At 38.2% G+C, this 21174-nt stretch overlaps 1 protein-coding gene across 9 annotated transcripts in view; it reads left to right on the forward strand.

The window, feature by feature from the left end:
- Window positions 1-21174, forward strand: part of NAV2 (neuron navigator 2) — a 345652-nt gene that overhangs the window by 312350 nt on the left and 12128 nt on the right. For all 9 annotated transcript variants that reach the window (XM_071762477.1, XM_071762479.1, XM_071762480.1 and 6 more), the window contains 14 exons: window positions 134-294; window positions 2315-2503; window positions 5945-5997; window positions 8096-8119; window positions 8229-8303; window positions 11197-11280; window positions 11842-11953; window positions 12431-12576; window positions 15155-15327; window positions 16795-16948; window positions 17447-17606; window positions 18085-18185; window positions 19429-19524; window positions 19682-19850. In XM_071762477.1, the coding sequence (XP_071618578.1) occupies window positions 134-294; window positions 2315-2503; window positions 5945-5997; window positions 8096-8119; window positions 8229-8303; window positions 11197-11280; window positions 11842-11953; window positions 12431-12576; window positions 15155-15327; window positions 16795-16948; window positions 17447-17606; window positions 18085-18185; window positions 19429-19524; window positions 19682-19850 (1697 nt within the window). The remainder of the gene's footprint in view (window positions 1-133; window positions 295-2314; window positions 2504-5944; window positions 5998-8095; window positions 8120-8228; window positions 8304-11196; window positions 11281-11841; window positions 11954-12430; window positions 12577-15154; window positions 15328-16794; window positions 16949-17446; window positions 17607-18084; window positions 18186-19428; window positions 19525-19681; window positions 19851-21174) is intronic.

The following is a 21174-nucleotide window of genomic DNA, read 5'->3' on the forward strand; positions in this document are numbered from 1 at the left end:
TGGATGAGAATTCTTCTATCTTTCTTTCCCTCTCTCCCTCCCTCCCCAAGTCTTGTGACATTTCATGATTAAGGTGTTTATTTTTTTTAATTTTAAATGTCAAAGCTTATTTTGAAAAAACCTGTTTTTGCAGGTATACTCCATCCTCCCAGCTCCGCAGTCAGGAAGATGCAAAGGAATGGCTGCGGTCCCATTCAGCAGGAGGGCTTCAGGATACTGCTGGCAATTCCCCATTTTCTTCTGGATCCAGCATAACATCCCCCTCTGGAACTAGATTTAACTTCTCACAGCTTGGTGAATAATTATCTGTTTGGATAATCATAGCATTGTGTGTCTTGAAAATAGCCTATTACACAATAGAATTTTGTTTCAGCAGCTTGGAGTCCCAGGTTCATCCTGAGGAAGCACTTTGATTGAAATGTCTGACTAATTAGCATTATTATCTGGGATGCCCAAAAGTGGCAACCTTGCAGTAATTCTTTGAAAATAGTTCTGGGAGTAACCAGATGTCTTAATATAAACTGTGAGCTATTCAGCAGAGCTAGTTGTTAATACCACACATCACAGTCTTTCAAGAACTGAAAAGATTGTCAGTCTGTTTAGTAATATTGCTTTAAAACCCAAGTTTATTACTTACACTATGTGGCAGTCTCATCTTTAATCTTTGTATTTGTCAAGAGGTTTGTTGGAGAATCAGACAAAGCTCAATCCAAAATAATATATAGAAGTCAGAAGAATTTTAAGTCAGAAAAAATGCCATTCCTGCACTTCATTACACTGATGAAAAAAACCTTTTTGAATGAAAGAAACAAAAGAAGTTGATTGACATGATCCATAAAGCATGACAGATTCTGATTGGCCATATCAGCACCTGAAATAAACTCGAGTGTCAGTAGTGCCCATCTCTGGTGTGAAGGTTAAAGCTTGATAAGGTATAGAAACCAATCCTAACAGTACATATATTTTCTTTTAAGTTAGATGACATTTGGAAAGCACTATGACCACATTTTCTGTTCCTTTTGGACTTTCAGAAGCCCTTTCCAGCTTTTCCAGAGCAGTGAATAACATGCAGAATAGTTAAACCTAAACATGTGAATATCTTGCATCATGTGAATTTGCAGCAGCTCACAGGGTCACTTCTTTCCCTGCAGTTTGGAATTGGCAGCAGGGATGTTTTAGAGCCTCTCTTTGAGCATGCTGAGAAAAAAACATATTAAATGAACAGCTTTAAATAAACTGACACTTCACAAAATTTCAGCTGAGCATACACAGGGTGTAATTACATTGCCAACAGCTAACAAACTGTCATGAAAGTTCATGAAAGTGCTTTAATGGTCAAAAAAAAAAAAAAAAATCTAGCCCAGAAGGTTAACTCTTTATGGCAAGTATTGAAGATTACTTATATTAATAAGCTTCAAAAGCTATTTAGCCATAAGCAACAAGAAAATATTTTGCTGTATTCTTACGGATTGGAGATATTGAAGAAACATCAATGTGTTTAAGAGCAAATGTTGATGTGAATGTTGAGTGCCTTTAAGAAGTGTAATATCTTCCCCAGTAGTCTGCATCAGTGTGTAGAAACAGGCAGTGACAGCACATCAAAAGGAGTTGAAAAGCAATTTTGTTCTCTTTTTTTTCCAGAAGTGAATGAGTTCTTAGTAAATTGCAGGTTATAATTTTAGTGCAAAATCTATTAACAAAGATGGGAAACTGGAGTAGAAGTTTTGTGCTCTAAACAGTGGCTGGGAGAGTATTGGCTTTTGAGGCAAAATTGGTATTTTCTGATTCTTAGAACTTCATAGTGGAAAGAAATAATTCTGAAATATAGAGGTATTAGGAAACTAAAGATCTTAAAACTAGTGACTTAAATAAATAGCAAAATGTCATTTGCTGAGAACTTGAAGGCTTTGAAGGAGATGGCTTGCAAGGCCTGTTCTATAGAGGTGGAATACGTTCAGATTCCATTGGGCATTTTAGTACTTTTGGGGGCAGGATTCCTCCAAATTAAACAAGGGTTAATTAGCTCATGCATACAAGGTGTTAGTGAGTAGACTGAGCTTGTCTGTAGAAGCACAGCCATATCACCATGTTTAAAATGACCTTGTTTACTCGAGTTTCAATATTCACTACCTGGATTTGCATACTTCTTATTTGAATTAATTGAATTTAGAAAAATAACGAAGCCTGGAGAGGACAACATCGAAAAATTGTGTCTTAAAGAAAAACAATGAGAATTTTTTGGTCGTTGCAAAAAAATTAGGTATGAAAATCTGTGGTCATGCCAGTCAATTGGTGTTTATTCTTCACTTTCTAGCAAGCCCAACCACTGCAGCCCAGATGAGCCTCTCAAATCCAACCATGCTACGGACCCACAGCCTCTCCAACGCAGATGGACCCTACGACCCCTACAGTGACACACGCTTCAGGAACAGCTCCATGTCCCTGGATGAGAAAAGCAGAACAATGAGTCGGTCTGGCTCCTTCCGTGATGGCTTTGAAGAAGGTCAGTAAAGTCTGTGATGGGGCTGGAAATTCTAGGAGATGGCATTTTCACATAAACCAGGTTAAAATTTGGTGCTTTCCAGTTCAGCGCAGGGGTCATTTCAGAGCACGAGTCTCTCCCTGTAGGGTTCTCAGTGTCAGATAAAACTTTACTCCTGGTCATCCTTGTGCTGGTATCCACTCAGTGATCCTTCTGCTTGATCAGGATAATGCAGTAAAGGAAAAATGTGTCATTACAGGAATTAACCTCTGTGCCATTCTCTTGGAAACCTGGATGATCATGAACAAAAATTGCTGATGCTTAGTCAGTTGAATTCCACTCTCTGAGGAACATTCCTGCTCTTACTAAAGAATTCCTTAATATGATCCGTGAAGGAGCTTGAATCACTGCATTGCTGTTATACATAGATAAGTTTTTGCAAGAGCTACTGCAGCAAAACTTACTCAGGTTTGATGAAGACAACTTTCAAGAATTGTAACTCTAGTTGTTTAAGCATGCTTAAGATTGCAGCAAATCCATTTTGGCATGTTGAAGGTTAAACTGTCCCTTATAATTCAGAAATTCTTGTCCAGAAGACTAATATGGGGGAATACTTAATAAGTATTAAATGTTTGAGGATGAACCATTTAAAGAAAAGGGAAGAGTTAGGTGGAATGGTCTCCAAAAGGCTTTTCATTTATTTTAAAAATGTAATAAAAATGAAGCCCAAGAAACCTCTACAAAGTTCCAGGCTTGAAAGCAGTGGAAAAAGATCACCTTAGTGTTTGGGGAAGGAATTTGACCTTGCTGCAGAAATCCCTTTCAGGTTTTCCTAATTTTGGGGGACCTACAAGGACAATTAATAATTTACCAGATGGGACAGATGCTTAGGTGATCTCCCTACAGGCAGGGGTAGCCTGTTTATTACCTCCTGCTTATTTCTCAGGGAATCCCAAGTGGTTCTGAATATAGTCAGGTATCTTGTCCTGTGCTATCAAACCTGTGGGTCTCATTCACTTTCATCTTGATAGAAAAGATCAAAAAGTATTACAGAAAATAAATCTGTGGTTAATGAACAAATTGATTTTATACAATCAGCCAGTGTCAATGAAACATAAATCCATGTCCTAAACAAAGTAATAAAATTCATTGCCCTTGGGATATATACATTTGTATTCCTTTTTGTGTTCCTGTCTGCAATACCTGTTGTTCCCTCTGCTTTTTGGACCATTGATCACAGCTAGACCCTTTCTTTTCTAACATGAAAAGTGATACATGCTTGCCTGTGCATTTATAGTGCTTTAAAATAATAGCTCCCAAACAATTGGGGCTTGTAGCCTACATGCAGATGCATGTTAACTGCAAAAACCAGGAATCACATCAAGAGCATAACTGCCTTCAGGCTCCTAATTAAATAGCCTCAAAGTAGCCATCTGTAGAGACTTTAAAAAGAAATTGTGCAAAATATTAACTCCTTAGCTATCCTTGAAACTAGAAACCTCAGGTTATCTACACATTCAAATGATGCAGTGGTGATGCTTTTCAAGGCAGGAGTATAAATCCCAGATTTATGTGTTCTTTCCCTTTTTTCATTTTGAGTCTTTGCTCCTTCAAAGTCTCAACGTGATCCTGTTGGTGCTGATTCTAAAATGTGTGTGTCCCAAGCCATTGGAAAGGAATCAGTTTCTTCTCTGGCCAGCTGATATGGTTGCTCTTTGGAATACATCCCTCTTAGTAAAAAAACTGCACAAAATAAGAATATAGAGAGGCAAACCAGAAAAAAATATTATATTATCTGTATGAGTCTATTGGTGGCCTTGTGCAGCATTGCCTGTGCTTTGGGCTTTCCTTCTTGCAGAGGGCAGTCTGGAGGGTAAAATGCAGGTAGAAAGAAAAGTGACAAGGAGATCTTAGGAGTTTAGCATCTATGATATGAAGACAGTTAAAATAGGTCAGGAATCTTAAGCTTGGAGAAAGGATGTCTGAAGGGTGGTGATAATCTGTAATTTAATGTATTATGAAGAAGTTGTTTATCCATTACTTCTCCTATCACAGTGTTGTGGAGACACTCCAGAACCTGCTGAATCAGCCTAAAACAAGGAATTATATTTCTAAACACAAGAAATGTTTTGCAGACAAAATATATCAGTGGCTTCAGAAGCAGTGAAGTTAATGGTAGAGAGGTCACAGCAACTATGAAAAATAATGGTCTGGCTCTAGTTTCCATCTCAGGAATTTCCATTTCTGCTGATTCCCAGCAGATGCAAAGATGTACCTGGGGAAAAAATCAGAGGATACCTGCCTCCTTCTTACATTCTTTCCCCTAATCATGTGCTGTGGTTGCAGCCAGAGATGGAGCACAGGATTAGGCAGCCCCTGGCTCTGTCTCAGGCCAGTTATTTTTATGTTCTTACTGCAGTGCAGTCCTTGACTATGAAAATAATTTTAATTGAAAATATGATTAACTAGAAAAAGTAAACGGGGGTGAGAGTTTTTGTGCTTTCTTGTGGGTTTTTAAAATTGTCTTAAATTCCTTCTAAAGCCACCATAGACTTTGTTTACTTCTCTTTCCAGCTTTCCCTTAGGATACAATGTCAGTGGGAAAGCAGAGCCCATTTATTATGAATGTAGGAGAGTAGCAGTAGGTAATTAGGACAGCTTTTCTCAGCTTACTTTTTTTCTTTTTCTGGAGGTTTTAGATGAAAGAAAAAGTGATTTAACAAGATTTCATACGATTTTTATGAAGCGGCTTGGCGTTTGCATGAATATTTCAATTAATTGTATTTTATATCTAAAAATAAAAAGAAGGGTAATTTTGCATGTTTCAGTAACAGAAAGAATAGCTTCAGGTAGGTTGTTTTTTTTTTAATAGCATAATAAAAATTAAATTACGTAATTCCTAACATCAGGGTGATGGTAACAACCTTGAAAATCAATTTATATGTGTATCTTTTACTGAATCTATATATTAAGTGCAAAAACTGCTTGAAACAGTTCCAGAAAAGGTTTTGTAGCCATGTTTTCTCTCCAATACTACAAACTTTGCCATGTTAAAGAAAAGTCATTGCTTTAAAGAAAGATCAGTTAATTTATTGGGGTTTTCTAGCTTGAGTAAGCCCTTTTGTAGGAGTCTTAAGTTGCCATAAGAAATACTTAATTCTGAACAACTTTTCATCAAAATTTTTCAATCTTTGTGACCACACCTCACTTTTCAAAAGAAAACCAAGTACTAATAAATTGTTAAAACAATTCTAGCAAATCAAAGTTTATGGATTGTACTACCTGGCCATGCATTCTTCAAACTACATTAATGGTGCAATAATATAATTAAGTTTGTGCTGGCTGATGAAATTTGTGAAACTCTTTCTTCAGCAGGCTGATCACTGGCAGTGGATTATCTGTGATGAATCCACTGTGGGTTTGCTGTATTTATATTCATTGTGTTTATTTTCTTTCCTTTAGTGCATGGTTCTTCTCTCTCTTTGGTATCAAGTACATCATCTATATATTCAACAGTGAGTATAATGAAATAAACTAATTGGTTTTGCTAATTTAATTCATTGCTACTGTTGTGCTAATTATTTTTGCCATTCAGGGAGGAGATTTTTTTTTAAAAAAAAAAAAAAAAAAGCATTTTTCATTTGGTTGTGTTCTGAATGCTAGCTATGAAAAAAGTGTTTACATTCATAAAGATGTCTGTGGATATTTAACAGTATCAACATTAAACACAGATGCTAATGGCCTAAAAGCAGCAATTTATTTTTTATTCAGTATTTTACAGCTACATTAAATAAGCTTTGCTACAAAGGACCTCAGTAGATCTAAGGAGATTTGAGCTTCATTATCTAAAGCACCTAAAATTTGCTGTTTAAAGTCATTCCAGCCTTGGAATAACGATTTGATACTAAAGATGTTTGAGTAAGTTTCTTAATGCACAGGTTTTAATAATTCTAAAGAAAATATTTGTTCACTGTGCCAGTAATATTTTCTCCAGAAGTGACTCTTCAGTTAGGTTATTTGATGTTAAAATAAGGCTTGCTGGAGTTTAAAAATACTGGAGTTTTCAAATGCGTGTTGCATTTGCTGATTTTCTAATAGCCTGATGAAAGATTTTCCATTTACTGTGGCAGACTGTGGATATCCCAGCCAGCCTGATAAAAGGTTTGGGGAGTTTCTTAAAAATCATAGAACAGGCTGAGTTGGAGGGGATGTAGCCCAACCCCTGTGCAATGAGCAGGGACATCTTCAACTCAATGAGAGTGCTTGGAGTCCCATCCAACCTGGCCTAGAATAGTTCTGGGGCATCATCACCTCTCTGGGCAACCTCTTCTTCTGTTTCACCTCCCTCATTTTAAAAAATTTATTCCTTCTATCTAGTTTAAATGCACCCTCTTATAGCTTAAAACCACTGCTCCTTGTCCTAGTGCTCCAGGCCCTACAAAAAAATTTGTCTCCACCTTTCTTGGAGGCCCCCTTTAAGCACAACCCTTTTGAAAAGCAGTGGATAATAATTACTTCTAAAATATCTGTTAATTGAATAAGGTCTTCAGCTTCACATTCTTATGCAAGCATGATGCACCTTCATGCTTCCCAGACATCCACACCTGAAACAAACACATGATGCAAGGGTACATGGAAGAACTTTTTTTTTTTTTTAGTGTTTTTTCACATGTTTCACTGTTAGGAAGCTGCATGTGTAGCCTGACCCTAAGAGCTTGCTAATAAATTCAAAAATTATTTTGTTAGTTTTGTTATTGAACTTGTCTCAAGCAAAGTCCCTATGAAGCCAAACCAGATAACATATTGGAAAGTTAGAAACAGGTCTTTTTTTTTTTGGGCTTTTGTTTATAACCCTGAGAGCCACAAGAAGAGCACTCAGCAGCTATTCCTAAGCTCTGGTTGATGCTTTTGCTGCCCAAGCAGCAGTGGCTCTTAATAGCATGGTTTATGGGTATAATTTTTGTGGAGGCTGGTAGTGGACATGTTTGCATAAGAGTGGTGGAGTATGCAACTTCCTACCATATATTTCTCTTTGCTGATAACTCTGGTTAGCAACAAGCTGTAGTAGCCACAGTCTGATCATGCAGACCACAGTGGATGGTCAGTACATCCACTTTGCAGCCTCAGATAATCCTCAGTTGTGTCTGCTCAGCTTTTCATCACCACAATCCCTAGGCAGCACTCAAGTAACTTATTATTTTGCATTTGGAATGCAAAAAGCTGAGCTCCATCCCAAGCAGAGCATGGGAAAAACCAAGAATTTCCTGGGATCTGCTGTGTTCTGTGACAGTCCTGAGCCTGCAGAGCTTCAGGCAATCCCTTACACACAGTCAGGGCTTCATCCTTCCACGGGTCAGACTCCTGGGTTGCACTGCTTGGCAGGCTAGGAAGTGCAGGAAGAAGTGCTGTACAAGCAGCTTGGTTTCTTTTTCTGTTGAGAAAATAAATGAGGAGGTAATCTTAGATTGCATCTGGATGCAGGAACCCAAAATGAGGAATTCACATGAGTTTTTCAACTGAAAAAAGAAAAACAGACCTGAGAAATAATCTAGAATTGTCAGGCTGGTGATGTTATAATATCCTCATCTATTTTTTTCTGTTTTTATTTTATAGCCTGAAGAAAAGTGCCAGTCAGAGGTAAGAGCACACAGTGCCTGACAGGCACAGATGTTCTGTCAGGATTTTGTGTCTTGTTGTGATTACTCCAAATCATGGTGCAGTAAAAGTGCTTTCTTCAAACATATAGATTCGGAAGCTACGAAGAGAGTTGGATGCATCCCAAGAAAAAGTCTCAGCTCTGACAACTCAGTTGACTGCCAATGTGAGTACAGCTCTGAGAACACTGCCAGGGAATGCATTTAATGCACCACTTCCCACCCCAGTTTTTTAAGTGGCAGAAAAAATCAACGTGTCTAACTTTTGGTTCACATTACCTGGGTGTTTAAAAGAATAACTGCATGCATGTGGGACCTTCCCAAAAATAACATCTTCTGTCCTACTCAACTGTCTTGGGTCTTTCTTTAAATACTGAATTTTAATACTCATTCTGCTTTAGATCTATGTGAATCATCTTCATGTGTTGAGAAAATCATTGAGGGTGGGGTATTTTTTTGTTGTAAATAGTGTTTTGCTTTGACATTTGGGTGGGATGAGATACAGATGAAACTAATAATTATTAGGAATAAAAATCAGTAGAAATAGGGTTTGAAATGCATTTTACTATTGCAAGATGTGGGCTAGAGGCATGACAGGTAACAGTGGCAAAAGGGGCTCTGAGAACTGATTTAAAGTTATGTCTAAGGAATTCCTCATTTTTAACCACTGCAGACAGTAGTTCTTGTTTTCTCCAAGGAATTTGATGAATAAGTAATGTAAGACACTTGAGGGGAAAAAAAAAAAAGAAAATATTTGAAAGCCAGGAGGTGATGAGGCAACATGATGCGTGACCCTGAGCAAGTTTATTTATGAGTTCTGTGCTGTAGTCACAGATAGCAGAAATCTGCAAACCAGAAGCTTGCTATGAAAATAAGCAGTTCTAGAGTAAATAACTTGCAGATGAATAATTATCAAACTGGATCCTACCAACATCCTGGTTTGTGGGAATGGATAAACATCAGAATGGAGGCTACTGCAGAGGGCATTCCTGTCCAGCAGCTCTCTAAATAGGGGGAACTTGAGGGGTAATCTACTGGGGTGTGCACTGCAGGCATGACTGTGCTTCAGCCAGCTTCCAAAACCAGGAGCACAGCTAATGGAGAAGGTTACATGGACTGCATGTAACCACTCAGTCACTTTCCCATAGGAAAAGAAATTTTTTTTTAAGTTTTCCAAAAGTTAAAACTTGAGTTTGCCTTTCAAATACAAAGGGGACTGACTACACGAGTTGTTTTTTATCCAGAAGTTTCTTTTATGTATGAAAAGGCAAGACCAGATTCTCTTGCATAGATATTTATCATGTTTTTTAATAACCCAGCTCATGTCCTACAAACAAGGAACCTGTTAGCTGTGCAACTCATCTGGTTCTGCCTTGGTTCTTTGCAGAAACTCATTTTTAACCTGCTGCTGCTGTACAGTTTGATTTTCTCTGGGATAATTTCTGTTTTTCTGGGGGGGATTTGCCACCCCAAAAGTTAGCATCATTTATGATATTGATAATAATTCATTTTTGCTTCATTCACTTCACTAAAATGTTCCTGTTCATTAATGCAATTTAAACTTCTTAGACTTGGACCTGCCCCTGATTTGTCCATAAATGAGTAACAGATTGCTGCAGAGATGTTGCTGTAACTCTCCTACTAATGTATTTATCTCCAGTCACTTATTTCCAGAGAACATACTCTTTTTCCATGTAAAAGGTCAGGTCTCTTCCCAAAAAAGTTAAGACTAATAGATGCTTTTTGTTAAGACACTGCTTTACAGACACTTACTTTCCACAAGATTTTTTTAATAGAATGCTTTTAGTCTAGGGAGTTTCAATTAATCTCTTTACTTCATTTATTTTTTTCCCCTGCATTTTCTGGTATAGACACAGCAGCTTTTGGTGCTTCTCAGGCCATCAGGAACAAGAATTTAAAGAGGTTTCACTCCAGCTAGAACATGAAAATAACTCTTTTCTCTAACTCACTGGACAGACTCCAGATAGGAATAATTTCAAGGTGCCTGATCTGGTTTTGAAAGAGCATCTTTTTCTGGAGACTCGGTTCAAAGCATTAAAGGTTTCTATTCCATTATTAATCCACTTTTTTTGCCCTTGCCAAGTATTTTTTCCTTGCAAAGTGTTGCTGAGGATTCCTGAATATCAGTTTTGTTCTTCCCTGTTCATCCTCCCCAACAGAAGCTTTGCAGTCCCTGTTTGTAAAATAAATATTTGGATTTTCATCCATGGGTAGCATGAGGGTTTAAATTACATTTTGCTGTTTTCTCACAGTCTCAGCTCTGGTTATTTTCATAGGGGTTGGTGGGAATGAGAGATGCACATCCCAGTGTTATTGTACTGCTCCTGTTTGTTTTCAGAACAGTTGTTTAGGATAAGTCAGCTGTGTGCTGCTGCTGAATAAGTCTGGAATAGCTCTCTGAAAGGATTTGCTATTCTGTATATATTTAGGTGAGAGAATGTCCTTTTTTCCCCTTGGAAAGCTTTCACACAGTATTGTTGCTGTGTGTATAAAAGTGTTTATAATGGAGAAATAAAATAGTATTTGCTGTGGTTAGTATAGATTATTGTGGCTGGTGATAAAGATACATATGGAATTATGCCTGTGTTCAGCTGCATGTGCAACTGCATCTAGATATGGATATATATAGATATATATGTTATATTTATACATATATCTATAAATAAATACACATGGGTATCTTAAAGCAAGGCCATATCATGGCACTAGAATTATAGTTCACTTTTATCAAGTTCCTTTCCATCTTCTCAATCTACTTTTCCTTCCTTACACTTCTCAGTCAATTTCAGCTCTTTATCGATGTCCTTAATATAATCAATATTGGGTTCTCAGTGCTTCATGGGAAATGAAAAAAACCCCAAAACATTGGCCAAGAGGCAGCTTGGGGTGATGTTTAGCACATGGACCTTGGCTGCAGGCAAGGTGCATTCAAATACTGGAGAAGTCTTTGAGCTGTTTATCAGCTGATAAAGCACCTGGCAGAAAATAGCCTGGTTTGGGGGGAGTGAAGCAACAACTTCCATATGCTTTAATTTTCAGGCTCACCTGGTGGCAGCATTTGAGCAGAGCCTGGGGAATATGACCATCAGACTGCAGAGCCTGACCATGACAGCAGAACAAAAGGCAAGCTTGAAAAATATCTGGGGAGGCCTTAAATTTCTGTTTCCAGCATTGTTACTTGTGCTCCTTCTGTTGTAGTTGTGGAGGGAGAGAAATCACAGTGGTGATAGAGTAAAATGTAATAAAAAATATGTAGAAAATACCTGTTTTCTTTGTTGGGATGTTTCAACAGCTGATCAAGTTATTCTTAAAAATTGTTGCTTTGGACACCAGTATTGAGTATTTCATATTTTAATAATAAATCTTTTTCAATTTCATCCACACATGTGCATGGTCAAGAGAAACCCCAAGAAAAAGCTTTGCAAGAGAGGTAATATTAGGTTTTGGGACAGAATACTTGAATGCACATGATTTCTGTATTGCAGAGCACATCCATTACTTGTAGCATGTGCTGTTTTGCAGCCCTGTTGAGGCTTCATTATTTTCTTATCCCCATACACACAGATTTGTTAAATTTCCTACCAGCTACCAATGCTTAGATGGAAATGTGGCTTCTTTGATGCAGGGAGATATAATTGCATTTTCCAACATATCACTTTTTTTTTTTTTTTTTTTTTTTTCAAGGACTCAGAACTGAACGAGTTGAGGAAGACAATTGAACTACTAAAGAAGCAGAATGCTGCTGCCCAGGCTGCCATCAATGGAGTCATCAACACACCAGAGCTCAACTGCAAAGGTGAGAAGCAAAAGCACTACAGGTAGTGGCAGTGTGGTCCTTGTGGGGCTTCAGACCTCTTGGTGATAGCTGGTGTAACCACCTGAGATCATCTTTGTCTCATGACCATGCTCTGGTTGCTTGTTTGGTGTCAAGTGGGGATTTGAAATGGGTATCTGTGTAATTAGTGCAGTCAGTTCTGCAGAAGTAAATGGATGTTTTGAAAAGGTGTTTTAACAAAGCTTCTTCACCTGAAGTTTGAGTTCAATGAATTTAAGAATTCAGTGATTCACCCACACAGACAATGACGTGGGGCAGCAAGGAGCAGAGGTCCCCATCTCTCCAAGCTGTCAGGCTTTATTTTCTTTAGGATTTTCAGCCATTTCCAATCTAAGCTCAGGTTGCAGTCGTGTCCTATCTCACTTCTCTTACTTATCCCAGTCATTGACACTCTCATCCAATTTCTTATTATTTATTATTTTGACACCTCATCTGCAGGACCTGGAGCTGCTCAGCCCGGTGACCTGCGGATCCGGAGGCAGCACTCTTCAGATAGTGTCTCCAGTATCAACAGTGCCACCAGTCACTCCAGTGTGGGGAGCAACATTGAGAGTGATTCAAAGAAAAAGAAGAGGAAGAACTGGGTGAGTGCATTGCAACAGATTGCATGAGGTTTCTATAAAATAGGCAGAAGATGTAGGGTGAAATCCAGCTGCTCGGCTCCTCCTTCCTCCTCCCCTCGTGAGACAAGGACTGTGCACTGGTGAAATCCTCTGTAAACTCTCTTTTGAAGGCTTAATTGAGTTGTAAGTGATGTATTTGCTTGTGTTGACTCTACCCAGGATTGAGTTTTAGCTTAGCAGCCAAAAGGCCAGTTTTAAATTAGAAATAGCTGTCAAAGATCAGTTCTGATTAAAACTAATGCGGTGGCCAACCCCTTAGGGAAAACTCAACGTCTGTCATTAAAACAAATTCACAACAAGAAATCATTCTTAGTTGCTTTGGGTTTTTTTTTTTCTTTTTGGCTTGTAGGGCTTTCTTTTAAGTGAATGTGTTAAATACTTTTTTTGAGAACTCTGAGCATTATTGTGGAGTTCTACAACAAAAAAATAATTACCAGTCTGTAAAAATTTATTGTGATGGACATTGATTTTGCAAGAGTTTGCAATACTTACCTTTAATTTCCCATTTTTTCTCTCTTTGCTTATCATGTACTGTGTACCAGGTACCCTGTACTGGAGGAAAGGTACATTATATTAAACTCCATTTTGGATTAGATCCTAACTGCCTTAGCAACCTAGTTGGATTGTAGTTTGGACTGAAGTCCCTAGATCCTTTATTGTAGCCAGTAATGCAGTCCACTCCTTCCTTCCCACTGAATTTAAATCTCCCTGAATCTTTTGGCTGAACCTCTATAGGCACAAAATGTGTTTGGAGCTGGTAGAAGCTTGATTTGTATTTGCACAATAACCTCAGAAATGTTTGTAAAACTCCTGAGCTGTAAGGAACAGTTACCTGAGCAGGTTCCTGTTTTTATGTCTCTCTGCTCCCAGGGGTTTCATTTTGATATCTTGCCAGTTCCTTCATAACAACAGTATTTCCACTCTGCCTTTAAATAATAGCTTGAATGGAAACAATGTCATCTCCAAATCTTTCTTGTGCTGGGCTATACATTAGTTACAGATGAACTAAATTGCTGTAATTGCTCAATTGCTTGTGACTTTTAATTTGTGACACAGACCTTTTGTAATCATTAAGCCTTAGTTAAGATAAACACTTTAGGTTTTTGCTTTAGCTTCTCTCTTCTTTATTATTGTAACCCAGTAGGTATTATCCTACATCAGCCTACACATCTCATTCAACAGATGACTATTTGTAAAATAGGTTAAGGAAACATCTTATTATAAAGAAAAATAAACAGGGTTTTCATGAAGTAGAAGAAACAGGATATGTTGTCGTTAAAAATCAGTACATCACTGCTGTAAAATTAAAACTAAATATTTAATCAGTAATCCACCAAAAAAAATTGAGTCTGGCTCACACATTGTTCATTCCACAAATATTGAGGAAGTTACAGCCCAGATCTCTCTGTTATATATAAAAACAATGCAGCTGTCTATTCAGATCCAAAACACCAGATTTTCAACATTTCTCACTGTAGAAGTTGTCTAATTTATAAATAAATTTAGTTCATATTAAGCCAGCCTGTTTACACATGTAATGTGTGATAGCATTAAACAATGTTCATAGAATACCCTGAGTTGGAAGAAACTCATGAGAGTCATGAAGTCCAAACTGAGACTCCACAGCTGAGTCTAAAATTTAAACCTGAGATACAAGAGTGTTGAACAAGCACTTTGTGAAAACTGTTGAATCAGGATGTCAGGATGACATCAGTTTAATCACATGAATATTTATTCTTTTTGCTGTTTGGAAAATTGCAGTCACATGAGAAAAGGTTATTTTAATTGCAGCTACGTAGAGAAGATTCCATCTTTTCACCTGATGGAATACCTGTTCCTGCAAGGAAAAACACACTGTTAATGTGGCTGTCAGCCAAACATCCTGTCTGAGAAAGATAATTTAAATGGTTAGCAGATTGGGGGCTGGTGTCTCCCTCAAATAATGGAAAAAATCTCATATGTTGTTTGACTCACCTGGTTTTGGAAAAGTTGGTCTTTGTTGATTATTGGTCATGTTTTTCTTAGAAATCCAAAGCTTTCCTTATCACTGGCTTTATCTGTTAAAACATGTCTTTTTTCCTTCCCCCTCTTCCTTTTGCTTGCTCTTCTTCCGGCAGGTTAATGAGGTAAGGAAGACCTACTTTAAACTATGAGATACAAAGCTAACCCCCCCCATGCACATCACTAACCAGTTCAGCATCATTAACCTTGTCTGAGCCACCTTAAATTAGAGCTGCAAGTTGCTACAACATCACTGTAAAGCTTGTTGCACTGAACAGAGTTTGCTGTAAAATAGTTGTCTGAAAATTCAGAAGCATTGCTATCCAGTCCTATTGACCTTATTAATCTCATAAAGTAGTTAAGGGGAAAAAAAGCTTTTTTATTATTTTATTTCATTATTTTTTACCCGTGTTAAATTACATGCAAGTCTGGCTGTATCATTTGGAGAATTTGCATGTGAGAGTTTTTACTCTGTGGCTTTTTTTGGCCTGGTTTCCTCCTCAGTGATGTGCCTGTTGTTGTGGTCTTGTTTTCTCAGTTACGCAGCTCCTTCAAGCAAGCTTTTGGTAAAAAGAAATCCCCCAAGTCAGCATCTTCTCACTCAGATATTGAGGAGATGACTGATTCTTCGTTACCTTCTTCACCAAAGCTACCACACCACAACTCAACTGTTTCAACCCCATTGCTGAGAGCTTCCCATTCCAATTCGCTGTAAGTGATTTTTTTTTTTTTAAATAGAAAATGTAGTGGAAGGCATCTGGCTGCATTGGTAGAGGGAAGGAGAAAGAGCATGCTTTGGAGAGATCCCATGTTTTCCAAAACAAGCAGGGACAAAATGTACCTTCCAGCATCCTGTCCATGTTGGTTCTTCTGTTTAAGGATCTGCACATCTGTATAAAAAGCCATAGTGGGCCAGATGGGGTTGTCCTGTGGGTCAGGGCTGCTCTGTTGGCACCAGTCAGTTTGATTCCCAAACATCACTGATTTTATACCCCAGAGGGGGGCTGTGTTTGTTAAGTGTTTTGGGTACAACCCTCAGCCCTGTCATACTGACAAAAGAATGAACAAAGATCACACTTTCAGCTGCTGCCTCTTTGGAATGTTCTGTAGTCAAAGGAGACTACAGGCAGGGGATAGAAAAGTAGAATTTATATATCCATGAAGAAGTGTAGACAGTAGGAATAGTTTCCAGCCTTATAATAATGATGAAGTGTTAGGAGCAGAAGATAATCCCCCGTTGATTTTTTAGTCTCTTGAACCTAACTCAGTGAATTTCTGGTGACAACAGCAAATTATGCTTCAGAAATCTTAAGGCCAGCAAATTGTCAGAAAATGATCCCATCTATCAGCAGTCAAAGTGCTGTGTGCATATGTTTCATCCTGACATGAAAGCCAAAAGGCTAGACATGAGAAAAAAGTAAGTGTGCAAATGGAGGGAATGCTGAAGTAGAAGTAAAACATATATATTTTGTCTTACTGGCTTTTTGGTGGGGAAAACTTCTCTCATTAGCCTGATTTAGGGAGAAACATTTTCAAGAAAATGTCCCTCAAAGCATGCAACTGTGTAATTGATCTTTCTATAGGTACACTTATGAATGTGTTGAAATGTTATTCACCCAGAATCTTTTTCTGTGGGAGGAGGGAAGAAAAATGCCACCAAAATGTTTGAAGCATGATTGCTCTAAAGCAAGCAGGAATTTATCATGCTTCAATAGGTGTAGAGTCCTGAAGCCCTCCAGAACAGTTCAGGGAAAGCCAGCTGTGCACACCTGGTGAGCTTTAAATCTGTCTGTAAACTCATCAATCTCCAACTAACTGCTTTTACTGCCTACACCCCCTAAATTTATTTAGATTTTGGCTTTACAAGTTTTCCTTTATGGCAACTCCCATGAAAAAAAGATGCAGCCTATCCAATAGGAAGTAACTTCCACAATTCTGTTACAGATGCTGATTAAAGAAAAATAACAACCCTCAGACATGTTTATTTCACTAGTTCCTAATGTTTCCATGACCTATTGAATATCTGGTTTATGGCATCACTAATCTAATAAGCCCAAACTGTTACCTGCTAGCTACAAAATAAAAGGATTTTTTTTTCCCTCTTTCTCTAATAAATTATGGAACAACGCTGTCTGAAAAGTGACAAATGGTCTCATTCAGGATCTTTTTTCAATCCAGGATTTCTGAATGCACTGACAGTGAAGCTGAAACAGTCATGCAGTTACGAAATGAGCTGAGAGACAAGGAGATGAAGCTGACTGATATCCGTCTCGAAGCCCTCAGCTCTGCTCATCAGCTGGATCAGCTCCGGGAGGCGATGAACAGAATGCAGGTAAGAAACAAACACACCACATCCTGCAATCTGTGTTGAGGCCATGCAGGGAAGATCTAAAAGGAAGTAAATTTGAAGGTTTTGAATGCTTACTTAAAGTTAGGTCTAGCTTTATGGCAGTGATAAACCTTGCACCTTTGTTAAGACATGATTTCTGCTTCCCTCAGCACTGCAGCTGTAACCATTGCAAATCAAGAAAGCCACAGGGAGATCATGTTGTAGACTGCAACCTCCTCAAATGTTCCTATTTCTGTTATAAAGAAGCTGCTTTTCAGTGTTTAGTGAATTTCCACGTGTTTATTTTTCTCTAGGATACTTCAGAAAGCTTAATCGAAGGGATGTTGTAATAATTAATATCATTAATTTATTAAAAGGAATTAAAATACTATGAAAATGGTGTCTCTGTTAAAGTATTATTTATTCTTAAGTGACTAATGGTGCTTTCTCTTAAGTGTACGTTTTCACTAGGCCTTCTAACTCCTGACTTGTCTTTTCCAGAGTGAGATTGAAAAATTAAAAGCAGAAAATGACCGACTGAAATCTGAAAACCACGGCAGCTGTAGCAGGGCTCAGTCTCAGGTTTCCATTTCATCCTCTCCAAGACATTCAGTGGGGCTCTCTCAACACAGTTTGAACCTCACGGAGTCAACCAGTCTCGGTGAGTTTAATGAGAAAGGCAGTGGGCAGGTTTTATCCTGCACTTGAAAGATTTGGGTTGGTTAGCCACGGAAAAAAAAGCATGAAAATTACGAACAGTTGAGGTGTGGATCTATGTCAGGAGCTGGCAAAAAGCCTTCTTTTAAAAAATGTCGTCACAGGGCTGCTACACCCTAAACTGGAGTTGTCCAATTATGACCTCAGCTGCCAAGAGTCATGTTTGAAGCCATTTTATGGTCTATTTTTGCCTGGGGATATATCACAAGAAGGGAAATAGAGGGTTGCTGACATCATTTTCAATGACCGTCAGTTTTTAAGAGGGATCCTGATATTTGCTCGGGAAGTCAGGACACCTGGTTCTGAGGTTTTTACCTCAGGGCATTTGAAGGCCAGATGTTTGACTGCAATAGGTGTGTTGGCATAAAGCAGAACTGTCTTCAGTGTTATTGTGTGAAGCTGTTGATGTTTTCTGTTCACAGACATGCTGTTAGATGACACTGGAGATGGCTCAGCCCGGAAAGAAGGAGGCAGACACGTCAAAATAGTTGTCAACTTCCAGGATGAGATGAAATGGAAGGAGGTGAGGAGTGTTTCATTCCCAGCTTGGAAATACAATTGACTTTGAAATTAAGCAGAGAGTTGGAGGCTTTTATTTGCTGTAGAGCTTTAAAATTTTTCTCTGCAGTAGTTGTGCGTCAGGGCTTTAAGTGATAGTGTTACAATTCAAGCCTTTCAGGAGTGTCTCTGAAAACCAGGCATCCAGACACAGCATCTGTTTAAGACTGATACGTTAAAGTGCACAAATATTTTGGGCCTTTCTCTAAAACTTCAGTAAAATTTTGACAAAATGATCCAATGTGCACCTAATTTATTAACAAAATACAATAAAGAAGGTGCACCAAAACGTGGTAAGCTCTGATAGTCTGCAAGAATAACAGCTCAAAAGTAACAGCTCCAAACTGGAAGACACCATCCTGGTTCAAATTTCTGATTTTGAACAACATCTTTCAGAGGTTCTTGATTCTCAAGTAATTGAAAAAATCCTAAATACCCAAATAAATTTCAGATACTGTAAAGCTGCAGCCCACCTGATGTGTATAATGTGCACATGAATGTGCTGCACAATCTTTACCCAGCACTGACTTTGCTGCCTCCCAAAATCAATGTTTCACAGTGAGTGCAGCTACAGGATAAATCTGAGATGTGTTATGGTTTGTTACCTGCATTAACAGATGAAACTGATTTAACTTAAAAAAATTAGCAACTGAAGTGATGTGATGTACCAAACAAAGCACAAATTGTCACAAATACATATATGTATATATATATATTTACATTTACAAATAATCATACATGATTTCTATACATATTTGTAGATTTCTGTGCCCATGGCAGCATTTGTAGAGGTAAATAGGATAAACATTGCAAATGTGACAAAATTGATTGTGAAGAAATGGAAAAATGAACATGCCATGAATTTTCCTGGGGGTCTTTTCTGCCTTTTTGCTAAACTGTTATCCTCTCAGAGGTTTTTTAATTGTTCATGGATTGATCAATAGCTTTTACTTAACATCAGTACCTCTTAAGTATCCTTTAGGTTTGTGACTCCCATAGAAAATGTTTAGTAGGAAAGAAGGATTTTAGAAGAAAGAAGGATTCCATACAGAGTGGTAAAGATGCATCATAAATTAAAAAATATTATCTTTTAAAAGAACCAAAAAAGAAAGGAAGAATAAAAAGCTAACCATTTCCTTACTTTTAACAGCCATGTCTGATAGTTTGGATATATTTCTTACTTTAAATTCACTTTTCTGTGCATTTAGGATTTGAGGCCTCGCACCTTCCTCATAGGCTGCATCGGAGTCAGTGGGAAGACCAAGTGGGATGTTCTGGATGGGGTTGTAAGGAGGTTGTTTAAGGTCAGTGAGCACAGTTTGCTGTCTGCTTGAACCCTCCTGTGACATTTTGCTGCTCCAAGCAACATTGACCTTGCTGTGATTGTTGTTGGCACAGCACAGAACCAAGGCACAGAGGTTTCAGTGCTGCCTGACATTCCATCTCCCTTTTCCACCCTAGGAATACATCATCCACGTGGATCCCCTCAGCCAGCTGGGGCTGAATTCAGACAGTGTCCTGGGCTACAGCATTGGGGAAATCAAACGAACCAACAGTGCAGAGACACCTGAGCTGCTGCCCTGTGGCTACCTGGTTGGAGAAAACAACACTATTTCAGTTACCATCAAAGGTAATTACAATTTTATCAAACCTTTCTGTGTCAAGAAACTCAGAGGTGTAAAAACTTCTCATTGCGTTTTCTTATTCCTGTCCTTGCCTTTTATTTACTGCATTTTTTATTTACCTTTTATTTACTTGCACTTGATAAAGGCAGCATTTCCAGTATGTGCAGTCCATAAATTGAACAAATTTTCAGCCTGTAACATCAGGAATAATGACACACACAGCAGTTTTCTCCATGTATTTTGAACTGCTGCCTGGAGTTGTCCCAGAGAAGACTTCACACCACAAGGGATGTGGTGGAGTTGTTTAAGCAGCAAATGAATAAAGCCTCAGAAATTCATTGCCTCTTTTAAATAACTATAGCTGTTATTTCCTTCATGCAAGGTAAAAAAATTCTGCATTGAACTTGCTTGATTGGTCTCACTGAAGAGTCCCTCTCTAGGCACCAGTAAGGAGGGATCCCAGAATCCATGGGACATCTTAAAATCTGGATTTTTTTTCAAAGTTTAGTTTTCAGATTTCTCATTAGTGTCATTATATCATCCTGCTAAGAGTTTAAGGTTTGCCTTTGTCATTTGGTGTCTCAGGGAACCCTTTTCTTGTAAAAACTGTGCTCTGAAGCTGGATTTGGGGGAAAAAATTCTGCATTTTGAATGTACATCAGACAGAGTATTTGAGAGCACTGCCAGGTGCTCAACTTCAAAACTTGGCTGTGGCACTTGACTGAAAAGTAATTTGATTTTTGATTGTTGGTGTGAAAAATCAGTTCCCTGAGGTCTGAAATCAGTATGCAGGAAGACAAAATAAGCCATGAAATATCTCAATTTACTCAGGGCTTGATGTGAACCCAGGGTATGCTGCTTATTTAGAATACATTGTCCAATAGCAAATCCCAATTGGAATATTGCTTGAGGTTCAGCCATATCTATGAAGCTGCAATCTGATTTCAGATTTAACTTGCATTGGCTTGACTTGCACTTTGAAGATTTGTATGTGATAACAGTTTTCAATAAAATGGAAATGTATTTCATCAATTTAGAGACAAACACTTCCACATACCTTTGAAATACAAAGCTGCCTATATAAATATTTGATATTCGGAGCAACCATTGAGGTGTGAACATTTCTGTGTGTGATCTGCCAACTGCCCTTTCTGCTGTTTATTTGGAAGCTCTGGGTATTTTTTCTGAGCCAATTCTGCCTACAGTGACTGCTGAGGTTGTGTAAATGCTTATCAGCAGGAGTTTTATGTTAGAAGAGATAAGGATCTGCATACAAAGGAGGAGTTTTAATTACAGGGGTTGGGAAAGTAGGGGGAGTTGATGATAGCT

The sequence above is a fragment of the Heliangelus exortis genome, chromosome 18 (assembly GCF_036169615.1).
Source record: "Heliangelus exortis chromosome 18, bHelExo1.hap1, whole genome shotgun sequence".
Lineage (NCBI taxonomy): Eukaryota > Metazoa > Chordata > Aves > Apodiformes > Trochilidae > Heliangelus > Heliangelus exortis.